The 19555-nt window shown below is 40.3% G+C and overlaps 1 protein-coding gene across 2 annotated transcripts in view; it reads right to left on the reverse strand.

Moving 5' to 3' along the window:
* A2M (alpha-2-macroglobulin) overlaps positions 1-19555 on the reverse strand; it is a 71519-nt gene that overhangs the window by 30506 nt on the left and 21458 nt on the right. Inside the window, exons 1-13 of one of the 2 annotated variants that reach the window (XM_005898457.3) lie at positions 17070-17428; positions 14468-14651; positions 13121-13280; positions 12910-12962; positions 10794-10814; positions 10357-10525; positions 9827-9911; positions 6451-6571; positions 5459-5573; positions 5209-5318; positions 2863-3024; positions 1494-1721; positions 974-1037 (exon numbers count right to left, since the gene is read on the reverse strand). In XM_005898457.3, the coding sequence (XP_005898519.2) occupies positions 974-1037; positions 1494-1721; positions 2863-3024; positions 5209-5318; positions 5459-5573; positions 6451-6571; positions 9827-9911; positions 10357-10525; positions 10794-10814; positions 12910-12962; positions 13121-13280; positions 14468-14651; positions 17070-17155 (1558 nt within the window). In that variant the 5' untranslated portion in view covers positions 17156-17428. Of the gene's footprint in view, positions 1-973; positions 1038-1493; positions 1722-2862; positions 3025-5208; positions 5319-5458; positions 5574-6450; positions 6572-9826; positions 9912-10356; positions 10526-10793; positions 10815-12909; positions 12963-13120; positions 13281-14467; positions 14652-17069; positions 17429-19555 lie in introns of those variants that run through there. The other variant, XM_070371047.1, reaches the window with a different exon arrangement.

Below are 19555 nucleotides of genomic sequence, written 5' to 3' on the forward strand. Positions count from 1 at the left end.
CAGGGACGGGGAAGCCTGCTGGGCTGCCATCTATGGGGTCGCACAGAGTTGGACACAACTGAAGTGGCTTAGCTTAGCAAATAGATTTGTTAGAAGTTACATTAAGCTTCTCTAAGTCTACTGTAGCGCTTCTACGTTGCTACAAAGAAGCAATAAAAGAGTAGTTCACTGATAATTTTCTAGTAAGGGATCTTTTAGATTCCCTTGGGCTGCCGTCTATGGGGTCGCACAGAGTCGGACACGACTGCAGCGACTTAGCCACTTTATGTAAGTGAAAAGTTCAGAGATTATATTGTTTCATATATGTTCCTGTGGAAAGACCAATTCAATGTTGGAAAAACTCAATTTATCTCTTCATAAGTCATAAATATCTTCAAAAGGGAAATATAATGTGAAAATGTAAATAACTCAGCACAGGACCCAATATATAAGAGACACTGCAAAGTTTTAGCTTCTTTCCATTGTCTAAAACAATTTTGAAATGTCGTTTTGAGAAGGTTCATGAGTATTTATTTTGGGAAATTTGGAATAAGCATAGATTATGAACCAACTCAACATTTTAAATCTGAACAGATTAACCTGAAGGAAAAGAAAATATTTGATAAAGGGTTTTTTAATCGCTTTCCCCTTTCAATTTTTTTTTTTCTTTTAAAGATTTTTTTGGGGGGATGCTTACCATTTTTGATGTCTTTATTGAGTATGTTACAATATTGCTTTTGTTTTATGCTTTGGTTTTTTTTGGCCATGAGGCATGTGGAATCTTTGTTCCCTGATCAGGGATCAAACCTAAACCCTCCACATTGGAAGCATGGAGTCTTAACCACTAGACTGCCAGATAAGTCTCCCTTTTCAGCTTTTTTCTGAGGGTAAGATGAACAGTCTCTCTCTATTTGAGACTATTCCTGGTATTTTTGCAGCATAAGGCTGCATGTGACAGAGGAAGGCAAGCATGAGGAATTATAGAAATACTCACTGTCTCCCTGCTCCACGGGCAGTGTGTGAGTCCCAGATCGGACAATGCCTCCTTTTGCCATTATCTGCAAACAAGGAAATGAAAAGGGATTTAATTTGCCTGAAAGAGCTCTTAGCTGAAGTTCTTGCCCTCCATGTAATATGCCTGTTTCATTAAGCCGCTACTGGCAATAATTAGATTGGAGAGAAGTCAAACTTTCAAAAGGAACGTGCATAAGAGGTCAAAGAAGTGATATGTAAAAGTGGAAGTTGCTCAGTCATGTCCGACTCTATGAGACCCCATGGACTGTAGCCTGCCAGACTTCTCTCTCCATGGAATTCTCCAGGCAAGAAGACTGGAGTGGGTTGCCATGCCCTCCTCCAGGGGATCTTCCTGACCTAAGGATCAAACCTGGGTCTCCCGCATTGCAGACAGATTCTTTACCATCTGAGCCTTCGGGGAAGGAATGTAAAGAGCTTCATAAATGCTTGCCCACACAGTGCTTTTATCTACAGACAGTGAAGGTGGCCCTCCTTCTCACCAGGTAATAGAACACAAGCTCCTTTAGATCCTTTAGGACCTGTCCCTTCAGCACATAATGTGCTTGGACTGTCTGAGTTTTGCCACAGGGCAGTTCACGAGGCAAGGGCTCCAGGTAGACAAAGCTGTTGCTTCGGGAGAACACAAGATTAGCACTGTGATAAGCGTCTTGATGCTCTTCTGACAGCCACTGGTAGCCGTAACAGGGGCTGTGATCCTTGTATTTGACCTGATGAATTAGAAAACCAGTATTAGCTTATAGATTATATATCAGAGAGAATGGCAGTGTGCTCACAGAATTGGTTTAGTTTAGTATCCTACCTTAACTAGTGTACCTAGAAATCTTTTGCTCCACACTAAAAAGTGAGAGAGAAGTGTCCCTTATTTTGTTTATCTATATTGCAGACCCTTTACATGGCAGAGGCTTCCTGGGTTGGTATTTATACTTCTGAAGAGCATATGAGGAGGCATCCTTGACTCTGATTAGCTCCCTTGCGTTTCTGTAGCCACTTTATGTATTCAGACAGAGATACTGGAGCTATGAAACCTCACTGAGGAGACTAACTGATTCTCAGAAACTGAAGAATTGCATTTCGGAGAGGAGATGCCTCATTTAGGATGGGTTTCAAATGGATACTATGAATAAATGTAATATTGCAAACTTAGACGTCTGAGAACACTTTCTGTAACTAGCATTTGTTCAAGAGTTGAGTTTATGTTTGTTTATGTTCAGTCACTCAGTCATGTCTGACTCTTTGTGACCCCATGGACTGCAGCACGCCAGGCCTCCCTGTCCTTCACCATCTCCCAGAGCTTGCTCAAACTCATGTCTATCGAGTCAGTGATGCCATCCAACCATCTCATCCTCTGTCGTCCCCTTCTCCTCCTGCCTTCAATCTTTCCCAGCATCAGGGTCTTTTCCAATGAGTCGGCTCTTCATATCAGGTGGCCAAAGTATTGGAGCTTCAGCTTCAGCACCAGTCCTTCCAGTGAATATTCAGGGTTGATTTCCTTTAGGATGGACTGGTTTGATTTCTTTGCTGTCCAGGGGACTCTCAAGAGTCTTCTATAGCACCACAATTTGAAAGCATCAATTCTTTGAGTGAAGTAATTGATGCCTGCCTCTCCCAGGCTGTCTTAGGCTCCATGTGTCGAAACCCCACCCCTCACCGCCACCACTTTAACCACAACTCTGTGCTGCCTCCTTTTTAATAAACTGTTTCAAAATTGACCTAAAATTAGTTTCTAATTTCTCATTTTTTCCCTGTCTTCTTTAAGACTAAACACAACTTGGAAATGCCATCACTTTCGGTTGCAACCCTTTTTCCTAAGACTTCTTCATGTCATTGGTAACTTCCTTACAAACTTACCCTGATACTGAGGGAGGTGCCCTTGATTTTGGTGGTGGTAATGGAGAACTGTGCCAGGCCGTGCTCATCAGTGGTGGTGTTAGAGTTGTGGTTGGCTTCATTTGCTGTGATGAAGATGACTTTATTTGGCATGGGGACACCTTTCCCGTCCACTAGGAGCACCTGAAGATTAAAAGCTGTAGATCAGTTTTGTGGCTAATATCCAATAGGCAGCAAACATTTATTTTAGCACAGATATTTATTGTGTCCAATATGTTGAAGGTGGTTCCAGGCATTGAAGCTACAGCAGTGAACAAAACAAAGTTCCTTCTGTCTTTGAGCATCCAGTCCAGGAAAAGAGATAGCTGCTAAATAAATGTGTAAGTAATGGGTTTCCCTGGTAGCTAGGCTTCCCTGGTGGTTCAGTGGCAAACAGCCCGCCTGCTAATGAAGAAGACGTGGGTTCGATTCCTGGGTCAGGAAGATCCCCTGGAGAAGAAAATGGCAACCCACTCCAGTATTCTTGCCTGGAGAATTCCATGGACAAAGGAGCCTGGTGCACTATAGTCCATGGGGTCACAGAGTCATACACGACTGAGAAACTAACACTTTCAATTTCAACAAAATCTGAGTTTGCCAATGAAATGTCAGTTGCATGTATGAAGACCAGAACACCAAAATTCTTCCTCTTTTGATTAGAAATGGGACTAATGGGATAGTTATTTAGCAGGAATAAAATCTCAACAAGTACAATATATCTCTGAGAAATCTGAAAAAATGAACTTTCATTTTAGGAAGTGACCAAAGTTTCTGAACATGTGTGCTGTCATAACAAAATCAAAACATTCTAAAATTTATTCCACCACTCCTCTATAGCCTGATCCTTCTGTTTTTTACACTCTCCACAGCTGACACAACGTTTCTATTGAAGACGAGATGCATGGTGATTATACTTGTAGGTACATATGACTGTCATCTTAGACTTCCGTAGTCTGAAAACTCCATTAGTATTTTTACATATAATAGAAAAATAACAGGAGAAGTTTTTTTTTTTTTTTTTGTAGATTTGAGAGAAAGAATTTGTATCTTTAAAATCTGGTGAAAGTTAAAGTATTAGTCACTCAGTCATGTCTGACTCTTTGCAACCCCATGGATTGTAGCCCGCCAGGCTCCTCTGTCCATGAAATTCTCTAGGCAAGAATACTGGAGTGGGTTGCCATTCTCTTCTCCAGAGTATATTCCTGATCCAGAGATCGAACCCGGATCTCTTGCATTGCAGGCAGATGCTTTATCTTCTGAGCCACCTAAGCAAATATTTTATAATATTTCATAACTCCAGGGGATCTTCCCAACCCAGGGATTGAACCTGGGTCTCTTGCATCTCCTACATTGGCAGGTAGATTCTTTACCACTGGCACCACCTGGAAGGGTAAACCTTAAATAGCAGTATTTTACCCCTCTATGTAGTGTTTTTAAAATATACTTGCTATTATAGAAAGAGTAATATAAATACAAAATCCATGAAAGAAACAACAGGTACAGTGATTGCCATGTGCTCAGTCATGTCCAACTCTTTGCAACTCCATGGACTGTAGCCTGGCAGGCTCCTCTGTTCATGGGATTCTCTAGGCAAGAATACTGGAGTGGGTTGTCATTTTCTCCTCCAGGGAATCTTCCTGACTCAGAAATCTAACCCCGATCTCCTTCTGCATTGCAGGTGGATTCTTTACCTGCTGAGCCATCGGAAAACAGTAGAACCTCTTATATTTCAAAATAAAAATAAAAGCCACCTATCCATCATTTCCATACAAAATTAATGTTGGAAAGATAATGTAATTGGCCAGCATGAATTTTGAGATGCTTATGGAAAAATATAAAAATCTGAGACTGTATGGTAAGCCATGGGAAAGAGTTTGAATGGTAACACACAGGGCTGTTTTAAAAACCTTCTAATTTTAGCGTGGTTTTTATAGATTTGATATACAAATTTACTGAGGAACAAATCTATTTTATGCAGTTTTATACCTTTGACTAGGGGCTTCCCAGGTGGTGCTAGTGGTAAAGAACCCCCCTGCCAGTGCAGGAGGCATAAGAGATGTAGGTTCAATCCCTGGGTTGGGAAGATCCCATGGAGGAGGGCATGGCAATCCACTCCAGTATTCTTGTCTGGAGAATCCCCATGGAGAGAGGAGCCTGGCAGGTTACAGTCCATAGGGTTGCAAAGAATTGGACACAACTGAGCACACACGCACATGCTTTTGATTATACTAATCAATGGATAATACCAGCCAAATGTGGTTTTAGCAGAATATGTTGTGTGTATTGGGGGAGACTATGGTTTGACACGTGAATTGAAAAATACTTCACCTTCCCCGTGAAAGGAATTCCTCGTCTAAGGTTTGAGTCCACTGTGACAAATGAGAGTTTGGTGATGGTTGTTGTTATTTCAGTGGCCCCCTTTCCAGTTAATTCCACCTCTGAAAAAGAAGGAAAAAATACATTCTCATTTGGAAGGATTTTCTCCCTGAACTTACACCACCACCTCCCTTTCATAATTTGGCAAAGGAACTAAATCAGTGTCCGTTGTTCTTTTCCCATACCCAGGAGGTATACACACCTGTTCCTTCTTCTTGGATCTTGGCTTCCACTTCGATTTTCATTTCAAACTCTTGTCTCTTCAACTGGAAGATCTTGGTGTTTACTTGCTGAGAGAAGCAGCCCTCATTGTTCAGCTAGGAGGGGATGAAATAAAACACATAAACGTAAGACTAGACAAATGAGTGGTCAGGCAGTCTGGAGGGATTTTTTTTTTTGAGGCAACAAGACTTAGGAATTTTGCATAATAAAAACACAATAAATATTCTCTAGGAATTAATTATTATTACATTTCACAACAGTCTCTGCCTTATAACTGATAGGTGTATTCCTTAGTATCTGATAATCTCTAGAGTGAATGAGGTATAGAAATTTAAACCGTTAAAATTGGAGTTTGATCCCTGGGTCAGGAAGATCCCCTGGAGAAGGAAATGGCAACTCAGTTCAGGACCCTTGCCAGGGAAATCCCATGGACAGAGGAGCCTGGTGGGCTACAGTCAATGGGGTTGCGAGAGTCAGACTCAACTGAGAAACCAAACAATAACAACAATCTTACTGCAGGAGGCAGCTAACTCTTCACTGAAATCTGGCTTCCCTTAGTTTACAGCTGTGGCTGGGAGGTAGCTGCCCATGTGGGGACTGTGTTTCCTCCCTCCCTGACATCTAGGTGGGGCCATGTGACAAGCTCTTGCTCAAAGAAAGAGGGAAGAACTGAAGCCCTTCTCAGCCAAGGTGGTTAAGATGGGTATATTCTGTCTCTTTACTTCCTGCAGATACTCAAAGGGGTTTTAGATACCAGGTTCTGGGTCCCTGGTGCACAAAGCATACCTACAATTGACAAGAAATAATTCCTATTAGGCTAAGTCACTGATTTTTATCAATAAAAACTATTATAGCTAGCATAGAATTCTTTTATAGATTGGTCTGTTCTTGCTTGAATTGTCACCATGATATAACTCACTACTTGTCAATGGTGCTTAGGCTGTTAGTCCTTAGGAGTGGCTTCCCACGTACCTGTCCACTGAACTTCTCACAGACAGCATTGGATTCTTCACCATAACAATTAGAAGGGTTCCTGTACTTTCTGCACATGTTCACAGTCACACGTCCTGGGACAGGCTTCCCATAAGTGTATCTGTCATAAAAGCATTGCCACAAGGATCAAATCAGACATTGAACACCCTCATTTTTGACCTGTTTATATTTCCCCTTTAGCTATAGCATATTTTTACTCTATGTATTTCCTTCTAACTTCTGCAGGGCTCATGTAGTGTTGAGGGCAAGTAAACTAACTGGTTTGAGCTCCCTAACATACATACAGCAAATTCCCACTGGCTATCTATTTTATATATGGTAATGTAATTGTTTCCATGCTGCTCTCTCAATTTGTCCCACTCTCTCCTTCCCCCACTGGGTCCACAAGTCTGTTAAAACCTTCTCTTTTAGAAATTTACAGTGCAGCGTGCTGAAATTTACTACCATCTTCTTTTATCATGTCTTTCCCCACCCCCCGATATCTAATTTTCAGTTTCATCTTTTTAAAAATATTTTTCTTATTGTCAAAGCTACACCAGATCTTAAGAGAAACAACCATACCAACAAAACAAAGATAAGCAACGAGTGGTTTCAATTCTGCATGGGAATATAAACTATTAATATGATGGTGTCTTTCCTTCTGCCATCCTCTTCCTATGGGCAGCTATCTCTGTTTATGTTGAATTTTACTTGTTTACTTTTTACAAAAACTGTGGTGTTTAAACTGTGGTGTTGGAGAAGACTCTTGAGAGTCCCTTGGACTGCAAGGAGATCCAACCAGTCTATCCTAAAGGATCAGTCCTGAATATTCATTGGAAGGACTGATGTTGAAGCTGAAACTCCAATACTTTGGCCACCTGATGTGAAGAGTTGACTCATTTGAAAAGACCCTGATGCTGGGAAAGATTGAAGGCAGGAAGAGAAGGGGACAACAGAGGATGAAATGGTTGGATGGCATCACCGACTCAATGGACATGAGTTTGAGTAAACTCTGGGAGTTGCTGATGGACAGGGAGGCCTGGCATACTGCAGTCCATGGGGTTGCAGAGTTGGACACGACTGAGCGACTGAACTGAGCTTTTTACAAAAATGGGATCGTGCCATAAATATGTCATTGGTAATTGCTGTGGTTTTGAGAGTGTTTTCTTCCCAATTTAAATATCCTCAGGACTTCCCAGATGGTATAGTGGTTAAGAATCCACTTTCTAGACATACAGATGGCTAACAAATACATGAAAATATGCTCAACATTGCTCATTATTAGAGAAACGCAACTCAGAACTACAGTGAGGTAGTTTGGTCAGAATGGCCATCATCAAAAAATCTACAAACAATAAAAGCTGGAGAGGGTATAGGGAAAAGGGAACCCTCTTCCACTGTTGGTGGAAATGAAAATTGATACAGCCACTATGGAGAACATTATGGAGACTCCTCAAAAACTAGGAATACAACTATCATGTGACCCAACAATCCCACTACCAGGCATATAACCTGAGGACACCACAAATGAAAAAGACACGTATACCCAGTGTTCACTGCAGCACCATTTACAACAGCCAGGACACGGAAGCAACCTAGATGTCCATCGGAAGATGAATGGGTAAAAAATCTGTGGTGCATATATACAATTCAATATTACTCAGCCATAAAAAGGAACACATTTGAGTTTTATATATATCCTTTTCCTATTATACAGAGTGAAGTGAGTCAGGAAGAGAAAAATAAATATCACATGTTAATGCATATATACGAAATCTAGAAAGGTGCTACTGATAAACCTATTTGCAGGGCAACAAAGGAGATGCAGGCATAGAGAACAGATTTGTGGACCTAGTTGGGGAAGGAGAGTGTGGGACAAATTGAGAGAGTAGCATGGCAACAATTACATTACCATATATAAAATAGATAGCCAGTGGGAATTTGCTGTATGACTTAGAGAGCTCAAACTAGTACTCTGACAACCTAGAGGGGTGGGATGGGGTGGGAGGTGGAAGGGAGATTCAAGAGGGAGGAGACACATGTAAACTGATGGCTGATTTATGCTGATGTATGGCAAAAACCAGCATAATTTGTATAGCAATTATTCTCCAGTTAAAAATAAGTAAATTAAAAAAACAGAATCTGCCTTCTAATGCAGGCAGGGTTCCCTGGTAAGGGAACTAAAATCCCACCTGCCTCAGGGCAGCTAAACCTGTATGCCAAAACTACAGAAACCTGCAACGAAGGCCCAGTGCAGCCAAAATTAAAAAAAAAAAAAAATCCTCTATCTCTGTATTTGTAAGAGTATTGGTTCATTAGCTCTGTGGATCAGGAGCTTGGTGGCCTTCCTCTGAGAGAGTGCTGGAAGGGACTGAAGAGGGACCCAGCTAAACAGCTGCTGCTGCTGCTGCTAAGTCGCTTCAGTCATGTCCGACTCTGTGCAATCCCATAGACAGCAGCCCACCAGGCTCCCCCGTCCCTGGGACTCTCTAGGCAAGAACACTGGAGTGGGTTGCCATTTCCTTCTCCAATGCATGAAAGTGAAAAGTGAAAGTGAAGTCGCTCAGTCGTGCCTGACTCTCAGCAACCCCATGGACGTAGCCCACCAGGCTCCTCCGTCCATGGCTCCTCCGTCCATGGGATTTTCCAGGCAAGAGTACTGGAGTGGGGTGCCATTGCCTTCTCCGGCGAAACAGCTAGTATATTACAAGTGTGGTCTTTAGGCGGGACTTGTTTCTTCACTGCCTGTTCTTTCTGTTACTGCTGCTGCTGGGCTGGCTACTGGAGATGGGAGCATAAGATCCTAGTAACATTAATTCTCAAGGTTGGAAAAGCCTGACTGAGAGACCATGTCCAGTCTCATCAGTGACAATGGCAGTGCCAAGAAGTATGTGACCTGCCTTAGGTAGATGGATGAGTTAGATGAGATTTCTGTAACACGCTTATCTTTACAAATTCTGAATCTAAGTTATTTTTCCACTATGTCTGCAAGGTCAGGTAAATGATCTGTTGATGACTGACTTTCCTGTACAACCTGGTAGAGTGAAAGTCACTTCCCTTCAACACTCTCTTATTTGTGTGCCTATGTGTGCGCGAGTAGCTTTATTACTTTCAGAATCAACCCTACTAGCATAGCTTCTCTAGAAACAGTTGCCTATCCCATGATAGTTACAATAATTCTGGTAAGGACAGGAAAGAAATTAAGAAGGAAAATAGAAAAGCAACAGGAAAGTTCTAGAGATGGGAATGTTCCCATGTATTTAAGGTGTTTGTGAAGCACTCCTCATAGACAAACTAGCAAGATATCCCAAAGGGTGAGTCTCTTTTAAATAATACACCCACCCCAAAAGAAGATTTTTGGAAAGTATAAACTCACAGGCCGCACACGGACACTTTCACCTCTTCTTCCAAGATGGTGATTATCTTTGGCATTCTTACTTGTACTTCAAACTTAGGAAGCACTGTTGATTGGAGAAAAGGAAGTTGATGATTGGTTTTCAACTTTTGGGGAATTGGCATTTCCAGATTCTCAATAATAATTCCCTGATAATATTTTAGGGCCCTGAAAAGGTAGCCCTCTTCTCCAGTATATTCACCTTCCTTTCAACTGGAGATCTTGGTTAAAGGACTGTGATGGATCAACGTAATCCTGGTGAATTATGGGAGACCCCACTAGACTATGAATGTTTTACATTTTTTAAGGTTAAAATTGTTACAAAAAAGGCTATATGGCATCCTATTCACAAATCCCTGATAGTCCTCACGGGATTTAGATATAATTTGGTCCACTCCAAGTCTAATCTCACCCATGGGAAATAGGAGGATTCCAAAGAAACTTGAATTCTAGGCCTTAGAAGTTCAAATATGAAAAAAAGAACTGCTTGGTGATTTTTCTTAATGGCATACCGAATTCCTCCACGGTGAAGGGGTGCTCTGCAGTCCCACCTGATCCCTTCTGTACCACCACCTTATAGGAGCCCTGAAAGGGCTCTGATGAGAGGGGGAAGGTCAACTGCTGGAGGCCATTCTCTACCTCGAGGTTCTGCCACTGTGCAATGCGATTTCCTTTGGGGTCCTACAGGCACAATAATCGTAATTTACAAAAGAGCCTAGGGTGTTAGACAGTACAGGAAATCAATGGGGACTCCGATGTTATCCACAAAGAGGAATTCTGATGTTATCCACAAAGAGGGGTGGGAGGACATGACTTGGAACAAACCAGTGTTACATGAATTTGAAGGCTTCTCCCTTAATGATAAATTTCTGAAATACTGTAAGAATCTCTTAAATAAGAACATTTCCCCTAAGTGTATTATAATTATGGAATGTTTCACGTTGCTTACCTCAACATATACTAGTGGAACCTGAAAGACAAAAGGATAGTCAGCAGTTTAGAACTGTTCTCACATAGCCTCAATTCTGATTTATAAGCAAAATAGTTTTATGCAGATTAGTTTTATCTGTAGTAAAACACAGAAAAATTCTAGATTAAGTTTTGTAGAAGTTTAATCCATTACAAGGAATTAATGAGTAATGTTAAGTACTTACTGGACTGTCAGCAACAAATGCATGTGTGCCATTCATTAGGAATGGTATTTACTAATATTACTTAAATGCTTATAGCACCCCAGTGAAGAACATTCCTTTGTTATGCTATTTTACAGATTGAGAAATAAACACCAATGAAACAATGAGTAAACATGTTCAGATCCAAATATTAGGTGGACCACAGAATTCTTAAGTAGTTCTAAGAATAAGAAGGAGTGGGAATAAATCCTCTACTATTAATGCATATTCATTTTAAAAACTTGGGGCCGGTGCACTGGGACGACCCAGAGGGCTGGTATGGGGAGGGAGGAGGGAGGAGGGTTCAGGATGGGGAGCACATGTATGCCTGTGGTGGATTCATTTTGATGTTTGGCAAAGCTAATACAATTATGTAAGGTTTAAAAATAAAATAAAATTAATTAAAAAAAAAAACAAAAAACTGATATTTATTAAGTGCCTACCAGGTGCCGTGTATAATCCTAGTGTAAAGAACCCACCTACCAATGCAGGAGATGTAAGAGATGTGGGTTCGAGCCCTGGAGGAGGGCATGGCAACCCACTCCAGTATTCTTGCCTGGAGAATGGCATGGACAAAAGAGCCTGGCAGGCTATAGTTCATGGGGTCTCATAGAGTCGGACACTACTGAAGTGACTTAGTATGCACATTAAGTGCCTACCAAGTGCTGTGTATCATCCTAGGTGCTATAAATACAGCAATCCACAAAAGAGCAATAGATCTGTGTCTCATGGAGCTTGCATTCTAATAGGGATGGATATATGAAAAACAGACATATATGCAATATATATTTTTGATATGTATAGATATACATTTGATATATATGTTTGGTGTATGAGATACACATATTTGACATATATATTTAAGTTATATATATATATATATATATGTTTGAAGTAGTGTCAAGAAATGAAAATAAAGCAGAGTTCAGCTGACAGAGTGATGGAAGCAGTGTTTAATTTTAGATAGAAAAGTGTAAGTAGAAACCAGGAGACCCATTTCAAGGCTACTGCAATAGTGTCATTTAGAGGTGATATTGGTGAGAACAAAATTGTAGCAATTCAGGTGGTAAAGCACAGTCTGGATACATTTTAAGCTAACATGATTTTCTGATAAAATAGGATGTGGCTGTAAGAGAAAAAGATGAAGGATTATGCCTTAATCTTTTGCTTTAGGAGCCAGAAGGAAAAAATTGCTCCCTCCCCGCCAGTCCTCCCTGCTCCTTCCGCCAACCCCCTCCCGCATTCCCACCCCATTCCCCAGCAGAGATGGATTTAATCAGGATCAGCAGGGAATTGCAACCCCCCATGGCCTGGGAAAGTGAGTGTTTTTAAGAGGGGAAAAGGAAGTTGGGAGGGGGAGGGACTATAGTAAACAGAGTCTGTGGCTTTTAATTGAAAAGTGTCTCTTTCCAAGATTAAAAAAAAATGTGGTTGAGGACTAGATTTGGGAGAGAAAAATTAAGACTTTGGTTTCTTGTCTACATCAAAATTGAGCGTTAGTCTTGAGGAACAAACATCGATTATACTCTCCTTCCCTTATAGGAGAGATTTTGGTAGGTGTGTTTAGAAAAATTTTGGATCTTTGAAAAGTTATTTAAACCTAAGTTTTTTGACAGTTTATTTATTTAGTGTATCTTTCTAGTTTGCCTAACTGAGAATTTTTCAAAGAGTAAGTTTAATTGTGTGACAATCAAGTACCAGTAACAAGAAAGAATCAACAACTCTCTTGACCCAGGGTACTGTTTTAAATAAGGATTTTGCACAATGGCCATGCCAGAAAATATTGTTATCAGCAGATTCTTGCTTTCTCTGGCCCTCCTCCAACACCAAAAACAGACTCCAAGCCTGTTTATACAGATAATAATAATTCTAGATAGATATTAGGAGACTTACCAACTCATTCAGGGGGTGAAAGCTTTCGTCCAACAAGACAATACGAAATTTCACTGAAACAGAAATATTTTCCGTGAGTCCCAGAAACCTTAGGCCAGGTCCGTAGGTTAGTAAGACAAGCTATTAAGGAACCAGAATTCCTTTGACTGGGAAACATGCAAGAGAGGAAGATCTTTCTTTTGGGAGTTGTCCTGACTATAGGCCTCTGTACCTGTCTGCTCTGGTTTATAGATGGGTTTGTCTGTCTGGACAAAGACCAGGCTCTCTTCGTTTTTAACCAACACTGTGGTCCGCTTCTTGAATTCTTGGGTTGGTCCTTTCACTTGGATGGTAAGGAACATTACCTCTTGACTGGTTGGAGATCTTGGGAGCTGAAATAGAAGAGAGACCCTGAAAACCCACTCATTTCCCAAGTTTCCTCTCCAAGTCCCTCTCCTACTTCTCCCTAGGGGTCTTGCCCCTTTTAATTTCACTGGCCCATTCTCATCGGAGAAAGCTGTCATGGACAGAAATTCATGGACAGGATGACCTCTGTCACTTGTGAATGGGAAGACAGAACAAAAGGTGGAGGAAAACATAACAGTGAGTGAGGTCATAAATGAGATTCACATCTCCTTGTAGATCAGCCAGAACAGTTTTTAAAAAATATTTTTGCTCAATTTATTGTTTTTAATTTTTATTTATATTGGAGTATAGTTGATCAACAATTTTGTGTTAGTTTCGGGTGTACAGCAAAGTGATTCAGTTATTCATATACATGTATCTATTCTTTTTCAAGTTCTTTTTCCATTTAGGTTATTGCAGGATATTGAGCAGACTTCCCTATGCTATACAGTAGATCCTTATTGGTTATCTATTTTAAATATGGCAGTGTGTACATGTCAGTCTCAAACTCCCAATCTATCCCTCTGCCGGTAAGTCTGTGAGTCTGTTTCTGTTTTGAAAATACGTTTATTTGTATGATTTTTTTTTTTAAGATTCCACATGTAAGCGATATTATATGATATTTGTCTTCCTCTGTCTGACTTTCTTCACTTACGCTATGAGAAAGGAAACTGCAATATTTTATTGGCTGGATGCTATAAGGATTCTATACAACTCTGAAGAGATACTGGCTGTACATTCATGGTGATTTCCACAGTTTCACGCTTAGAAAGAGTATGGGATGATGTGTTCTGTGTTCCAGTCAGCCCACCACTGGGGCTTATGTTGAACATTGGCCTAGTATGTTTTATTAGTCTTTTTTCCATTTTCATTTTAAGGAGAAGTCACACTTTCCCTTTGTCTAGTTTTTACTGTTTTTTTTGTTTTGTTTTGTTTTGTTTTGTTAAGAGGAATTTTCTTCAATCATTAAGCTCATTTTAATATCTCTATAAATATTTGTCTACCGTGGTTGGAAATTCACATGTGGCTTCTTAATTTCTACACTTAGTCGTTACATTTAGATTCCTTCGTGAAGTCCATGCCAGCCTCGCAAAGTCTTATCTTGACTGAATTCTAGATCCCTGTGCTCCTGACCCATAGAAACAAGTGTATTAAGTCAAACTGTCATACTCACAGTGAAGGAGACACAGTGGAATAAGTCCTTCTCTGCCACCACGTCAGTGAAGAGGCTCCTGTTCTCTCTGACGGACTCCAAGGAGGCGCTGACGGTCACCGTCTCATTCAGGTGGCTCAGAAGGAGGCAGCCCTTCTCAGGGGTCTCCGTATGGAGCAGGGAGGGGACCAGCACCATGTATTGCCTGGGGTTGGGGGAGTCCAGTTAAAGGAGAGTGTAGGAGGTGAGGCATTGTTAGCAGCAGCACTATTTTCTGCTGTAATTTTTGTTACTATCCTTAGTTCTATGCCAAGAGAAGACATATTGATAAGCAGGAAATTGATCCCTGCCACTGAAAGGCATGCAAGAGAATTATTCTCCTTTCCATAGTCAGTGCCATGTCAGTGAACATTTTACTTGAAGTGAGCCTTAATGAGGAGAACATTTGCAGGCATATCTCATGCTGAGGAACTCAAATCTGAATTCAAATAAAGACATGATAATTATACTTAGTCAAGCTGTCAATCTATTTTACATTAGGATTACTGAGGAAAGCAAGCAATTCTCATGTGAGACATTACAAAAGCCAATCCACTTATAGAACTTTTTGTTGAATACATAGCAAGCCTGTAAAAATGGAATGGCATGTTCTTGCTTTCCACTTTATGGATATGGAACCTGAGGCTTAAAGAAAGTCATTAGTTTAAAGTCTCAGTGTGTTAAGCAACTAATGACATCTTGGTGTGTTACCCAACCCTGAATGTTTGTACATTAAATATTTGTCTTTCAACTCACGGCTGGACAAAAATGGTGTACTCAAGGATGGTCTTCTAAAGATTGAATTTGGAGTCCTGGTAACTCATGAGCAGAAAAGAAACTTTCCCAATACCCTCATATATAATTTTATTGACTCTCAAATTTTCAAACATTTTGCTCACAATATCCCTAACATAATTCTTAGACACTATGCACTCCTTACATATACTCAGGTAAACATCTATTTTTTTTCCCACAAGTTTAAGTAATAGCAAAATATATTATTTTTGATGATACTTTAAAATAAAACTTACATTACTTTTTTTTTTGCTACCTGGATATAACTCAGTTGGTAGAGAATCTGCCTGCAATTCAGGAGACCTGGGTTTGATTCCTGGGTTGGCAAGATCCTCTGGAGAAGGAAATGGCAACCCACTCCAGTATTCTAGCCTGGAGAATCCCATGGACAGAGGAGCCTGACTGGCTGCAGACCATGAGGTCACAAGAATCAGACACGACTTAGAGACTAAAGCAAACCACCACCACCACATTACTTTTTTCTAACTTTCTCATGGAATCTTAAATATCATATTGATAAGATATTCAATATGATCTATTTAAAAAATACATCAAAATGTTCTTTTTGTAATGATCAGAAATTTAGCAGCTTTCTCCTTTTCCCTCTTGAGCTTGAATTTTCATGTCACCATACAGAAGTCTGTCCTAACATTTCTATGCTTTAAAATATTTTATGGATCACTCGTGTCTTTATTTTGTATGGATATACATATGCATATGTATGTGTGATGTGTGTGCATATGTACTGTTTGCATATGTACATGTATGCATGTACTGTTATGTGTGGGTATATAAATTGAATTTTAACTCTTAAATTTAATGTGATCATAAAGTTGTAAATGTTAAACATTTTCTTCTGAATTGTTTTCAAAAGCCTTAGTAGTATACAACAGATCAAAACAAAATAAATATATTACAAGCTATGATTCATATATTTTACATATTAATATAAAATCAAAACACTTTTGAAGCACATCTTTGATGAAAATGATGAACTGTTCTTAAATATTCATGGACAGATATTCCTCACTGCAAGAATTAAACAAAGGTCTACCATGAACTCTGTTGCTAGTTTTGGTTTGTGTATATGCAGTGCTGTGAAAAATTGTTCACATAAAAGTAAATAAATTATATCATTTTTTTATCAGCTCTTGTAACTTCTGCATTATGTGCCAAAAATCACAGTGCCCTATTATCAAGAGTTGCTTCTTATCATCTATCAACTGGTATTTCCCTTAAATCCTCCTTCAATTCTGTTGAAACAAAGAATTCATCACCACACTATCTGCAAAATGATTTTCTCTTCTGTCATTTGAGTCTTTTGTTTTCTCAACATCAACATCAGTTTTTCAAATTGCTCCTTTATTTGGAACTCTAGAGACTTTTATATTCCAGAACAATGTTCCATGGTAACAACTAATCGAGGGAGGTTTGTCTCTTTTAAAGTGGAAGATGGGAAATTAAAAAAGGGGAGGTAAGAAAGGGTAGATAGCATGGTCTCAAGCTGATCAGCATGAGTGTGAGGATCTAAAAGCTGATTCTTTTCAAAGTATCAATTTCCAGTGCCCTTTAGAACCTCTTTGTATATCCCCAGAGAATTTAGAGATTCAGAGATCAGGAAGTTGGAGAGAAATGTTTAAGAATAAGTAAAGATTTGTAAAATCTCATTATTGAAAGAGACCTTAAAGATAAGGAGATGACAATTCCATAGGGGGGACAAATAAATGAATGGTAAGCATTTAAAATAAAGGAAAGGACTCTTCAAGTTTATGTTTTATGTGAAACTCACGGTTTTCCAGAGACTGAAGCATCTGTCGGCAGCAAGAGCAGAAGAAGAAGAGTAAGACTTGGATAAAGGAGTTTGTTCTTCCCCATGCTGCAGGGAGAAGGGACCGGAGGAGACCAGACTGTGTTGCACCTTTCTCCCTGCAGTTGGTCTGGTCCCAGACTTTCCTCAGAGCAAGTAGGCTTTATGCTGCTCTCTGTGTAAACAGGAAGTTCCACCCACACAAGGTGTCTAAACAAAGTAGAGGTCTCTGAACATTCTCTGGAAGGGTCATTGCTCTAAGGGACTTAATTACAGTCAAGGTTAATTCCTGGCAAGCTAAATAGGATTCCTGGAGGGATAAAATCCACATTCCCATTAGTGCTCATTTTCCCTGGGTTTTCCCGTAAAGCAGCTAATCGGCTTTTCAATCCCTTCTCTCTCTTGCTCCCTCCTTCTGCTTCCTCATAGTGCCTTTTAAGGCTTTCCTCTCATCTCTTGCATGAATAGCTGGCAGGGGAAGCTATAATTTAAGCAACACTGGAAGGCTCAAAATAGATATTTCACTACAAGTCCGTCTCCTGCAAGTCCTCCATCAGATATGTCTACCTCAGATATTGAAGCAGTTTCAGAATTTAGTTGTCCTCTATGGAAATGACAATGGATTAAAAGAATACCTTTTTGTCTGGAGGATATTGCTGGATTGCAGATAAAGAGCTAGGTTCTGGAAGAATGATAACAGAAATATTTCCCTGTATTAAGGAAGTGAAAAGATGAAAGGAGAAGTAGCAGGACCTCAAAAACAAGTTTGACTTACTCTGCCCAAGAAAGACCTTAATTGCCTTGACCCTCTACTTACGTGAACATGAACACATTTTGTTCCTGCCTTCTAAATATGCAACTCCCCTCCAGTCTATTTTATCCTTCCATCCATCCATCCACTCATTCATTCATTGATCCAATTGATTGATTGTTTTGTAAGTTTTATTGAGCCCAATTGGTCTAGGATCATACAAAATCATGGAGATGGAATGGTCAAATATGTAGAAACAGATTGCACATTCTTGAGGGTATGAAAGCAGACAAATAAGCAATAAAAAAACAGTAGCCAGACATTATTATTGGAGAAGTTCAGGTGCTCTGGGAGCACAGGATTGGGGCACACAATTTAAACTTGGATCTTGGAAAGGAAATCAAAGGGAAAGAAAAAAGCAAATTAAGCACCCACCCACACTTGTGGGTGGTGGCTAGCCAGGGGAAAGAGGAGGTGCAAAGTGCATTCGAAGCACATAAGGAATGACATAAACAAAGACACAGGAGGTGATAACCATCATGACACATTCATGATAAACATCATGACAGTAAAATGAAAAATTTTTGGAATGGAGAAAATGCTTGTCCACTTAGAAAAGTGGTGAAGTAAGCTTGCTTCAAATAAAAAAGAAACTTGCTGGCAGTACTAGGGTACTTGGGGGGTAATCAGTGAAATGACTTCCCCAGATTTATTTCTTGAAAAGATCACACTCACTGAAATTTGAGAGAGTGATGGGAAGGAGACAATCCAGGAAGCAGGGTGGGAGTTGGCACAATTATATGGATGAGAAATGATGGTATTTGAGCTAGGGTTGGGGTTTCCCAAGTGGCTCTAGTGGTAAAGAAACACCTGCCAAGGCAGGAGACATAAGAGATGTGGATGCGATCCCTGGATTGGGAAGATCCCTGGAGGAGGGCATGACAACCCACTCCAGTATTCTTGCCTGGAGAATCCCCACGGACAGAGGAGCCTGGTGGGCTACAGTCCATGGGGTCACAAAAAGCTGGACACAACTGAAGTGACTTATGCATGCATACATGCGTTTATAATGATATTGGTTACAGGTTGACAGATTAATATCATATTTAAGAGCTAAAATTACAGTACACAGTGAACACATGAATGTGGTGGGTAAAGGACAATGTGCCTTCCAATTTTCCTGGCTATTAACTGAATGACTTGTGTTGCTTTTAAGTGATTGAGTGAAACACAGGACACAGGCTGAGAACAGAACGAGAACAGAGGGCTGAGAGTTGGGAAGATAGAGTCTCGTTTTAGAAAGTGCTTGTGCTTTAAGTAATAACATTTGTAGGGAGTTTTACATTAGCTTTTGAACTGTGGTGTTGGAGAAGACGCTTGAGAGTCCCTTGAACAGCAAGGAGATCCAACCAGTCCATCCTATTGGAAATCAGTCCTGAATATCCATTGGAAGGACTGATGCTGAAGCTGAAACTCCAATACTTTGGCCACCTGATGCAAAGAACTGACTCATTTGAAAAGACCCTGATGCTGGGAAAGATTGAAGGCGGGAGGAGAAGGGGACGACAAAAGATGAGATGGTTGGATAGCATCACTGACTTAATGGACATGAGTTTGAGTAAACTCTGGGAGTTGGTGATGGGCAGGGGGGCCTGGTGTGCTGCAGTTCATGGGGTCGCAAAGTGTCAGACACGACTGAGCGACTGAACTGAACTGA

The sequence above is a fragment of the Bos mutus genome, chromosome 5 (genome assembly GCF_027580195.1).
Source record: "Bos mutus isolate GX-2022 chromosome 5, NWIPB_WYAK_1.1, whole genome shotgun sequence".
Lineage (NCBI taxonomy): Eukaryota > Metazoa > Chordata > Mammalia > Artiodactyla > Bovidae > Bos > Bos mutus.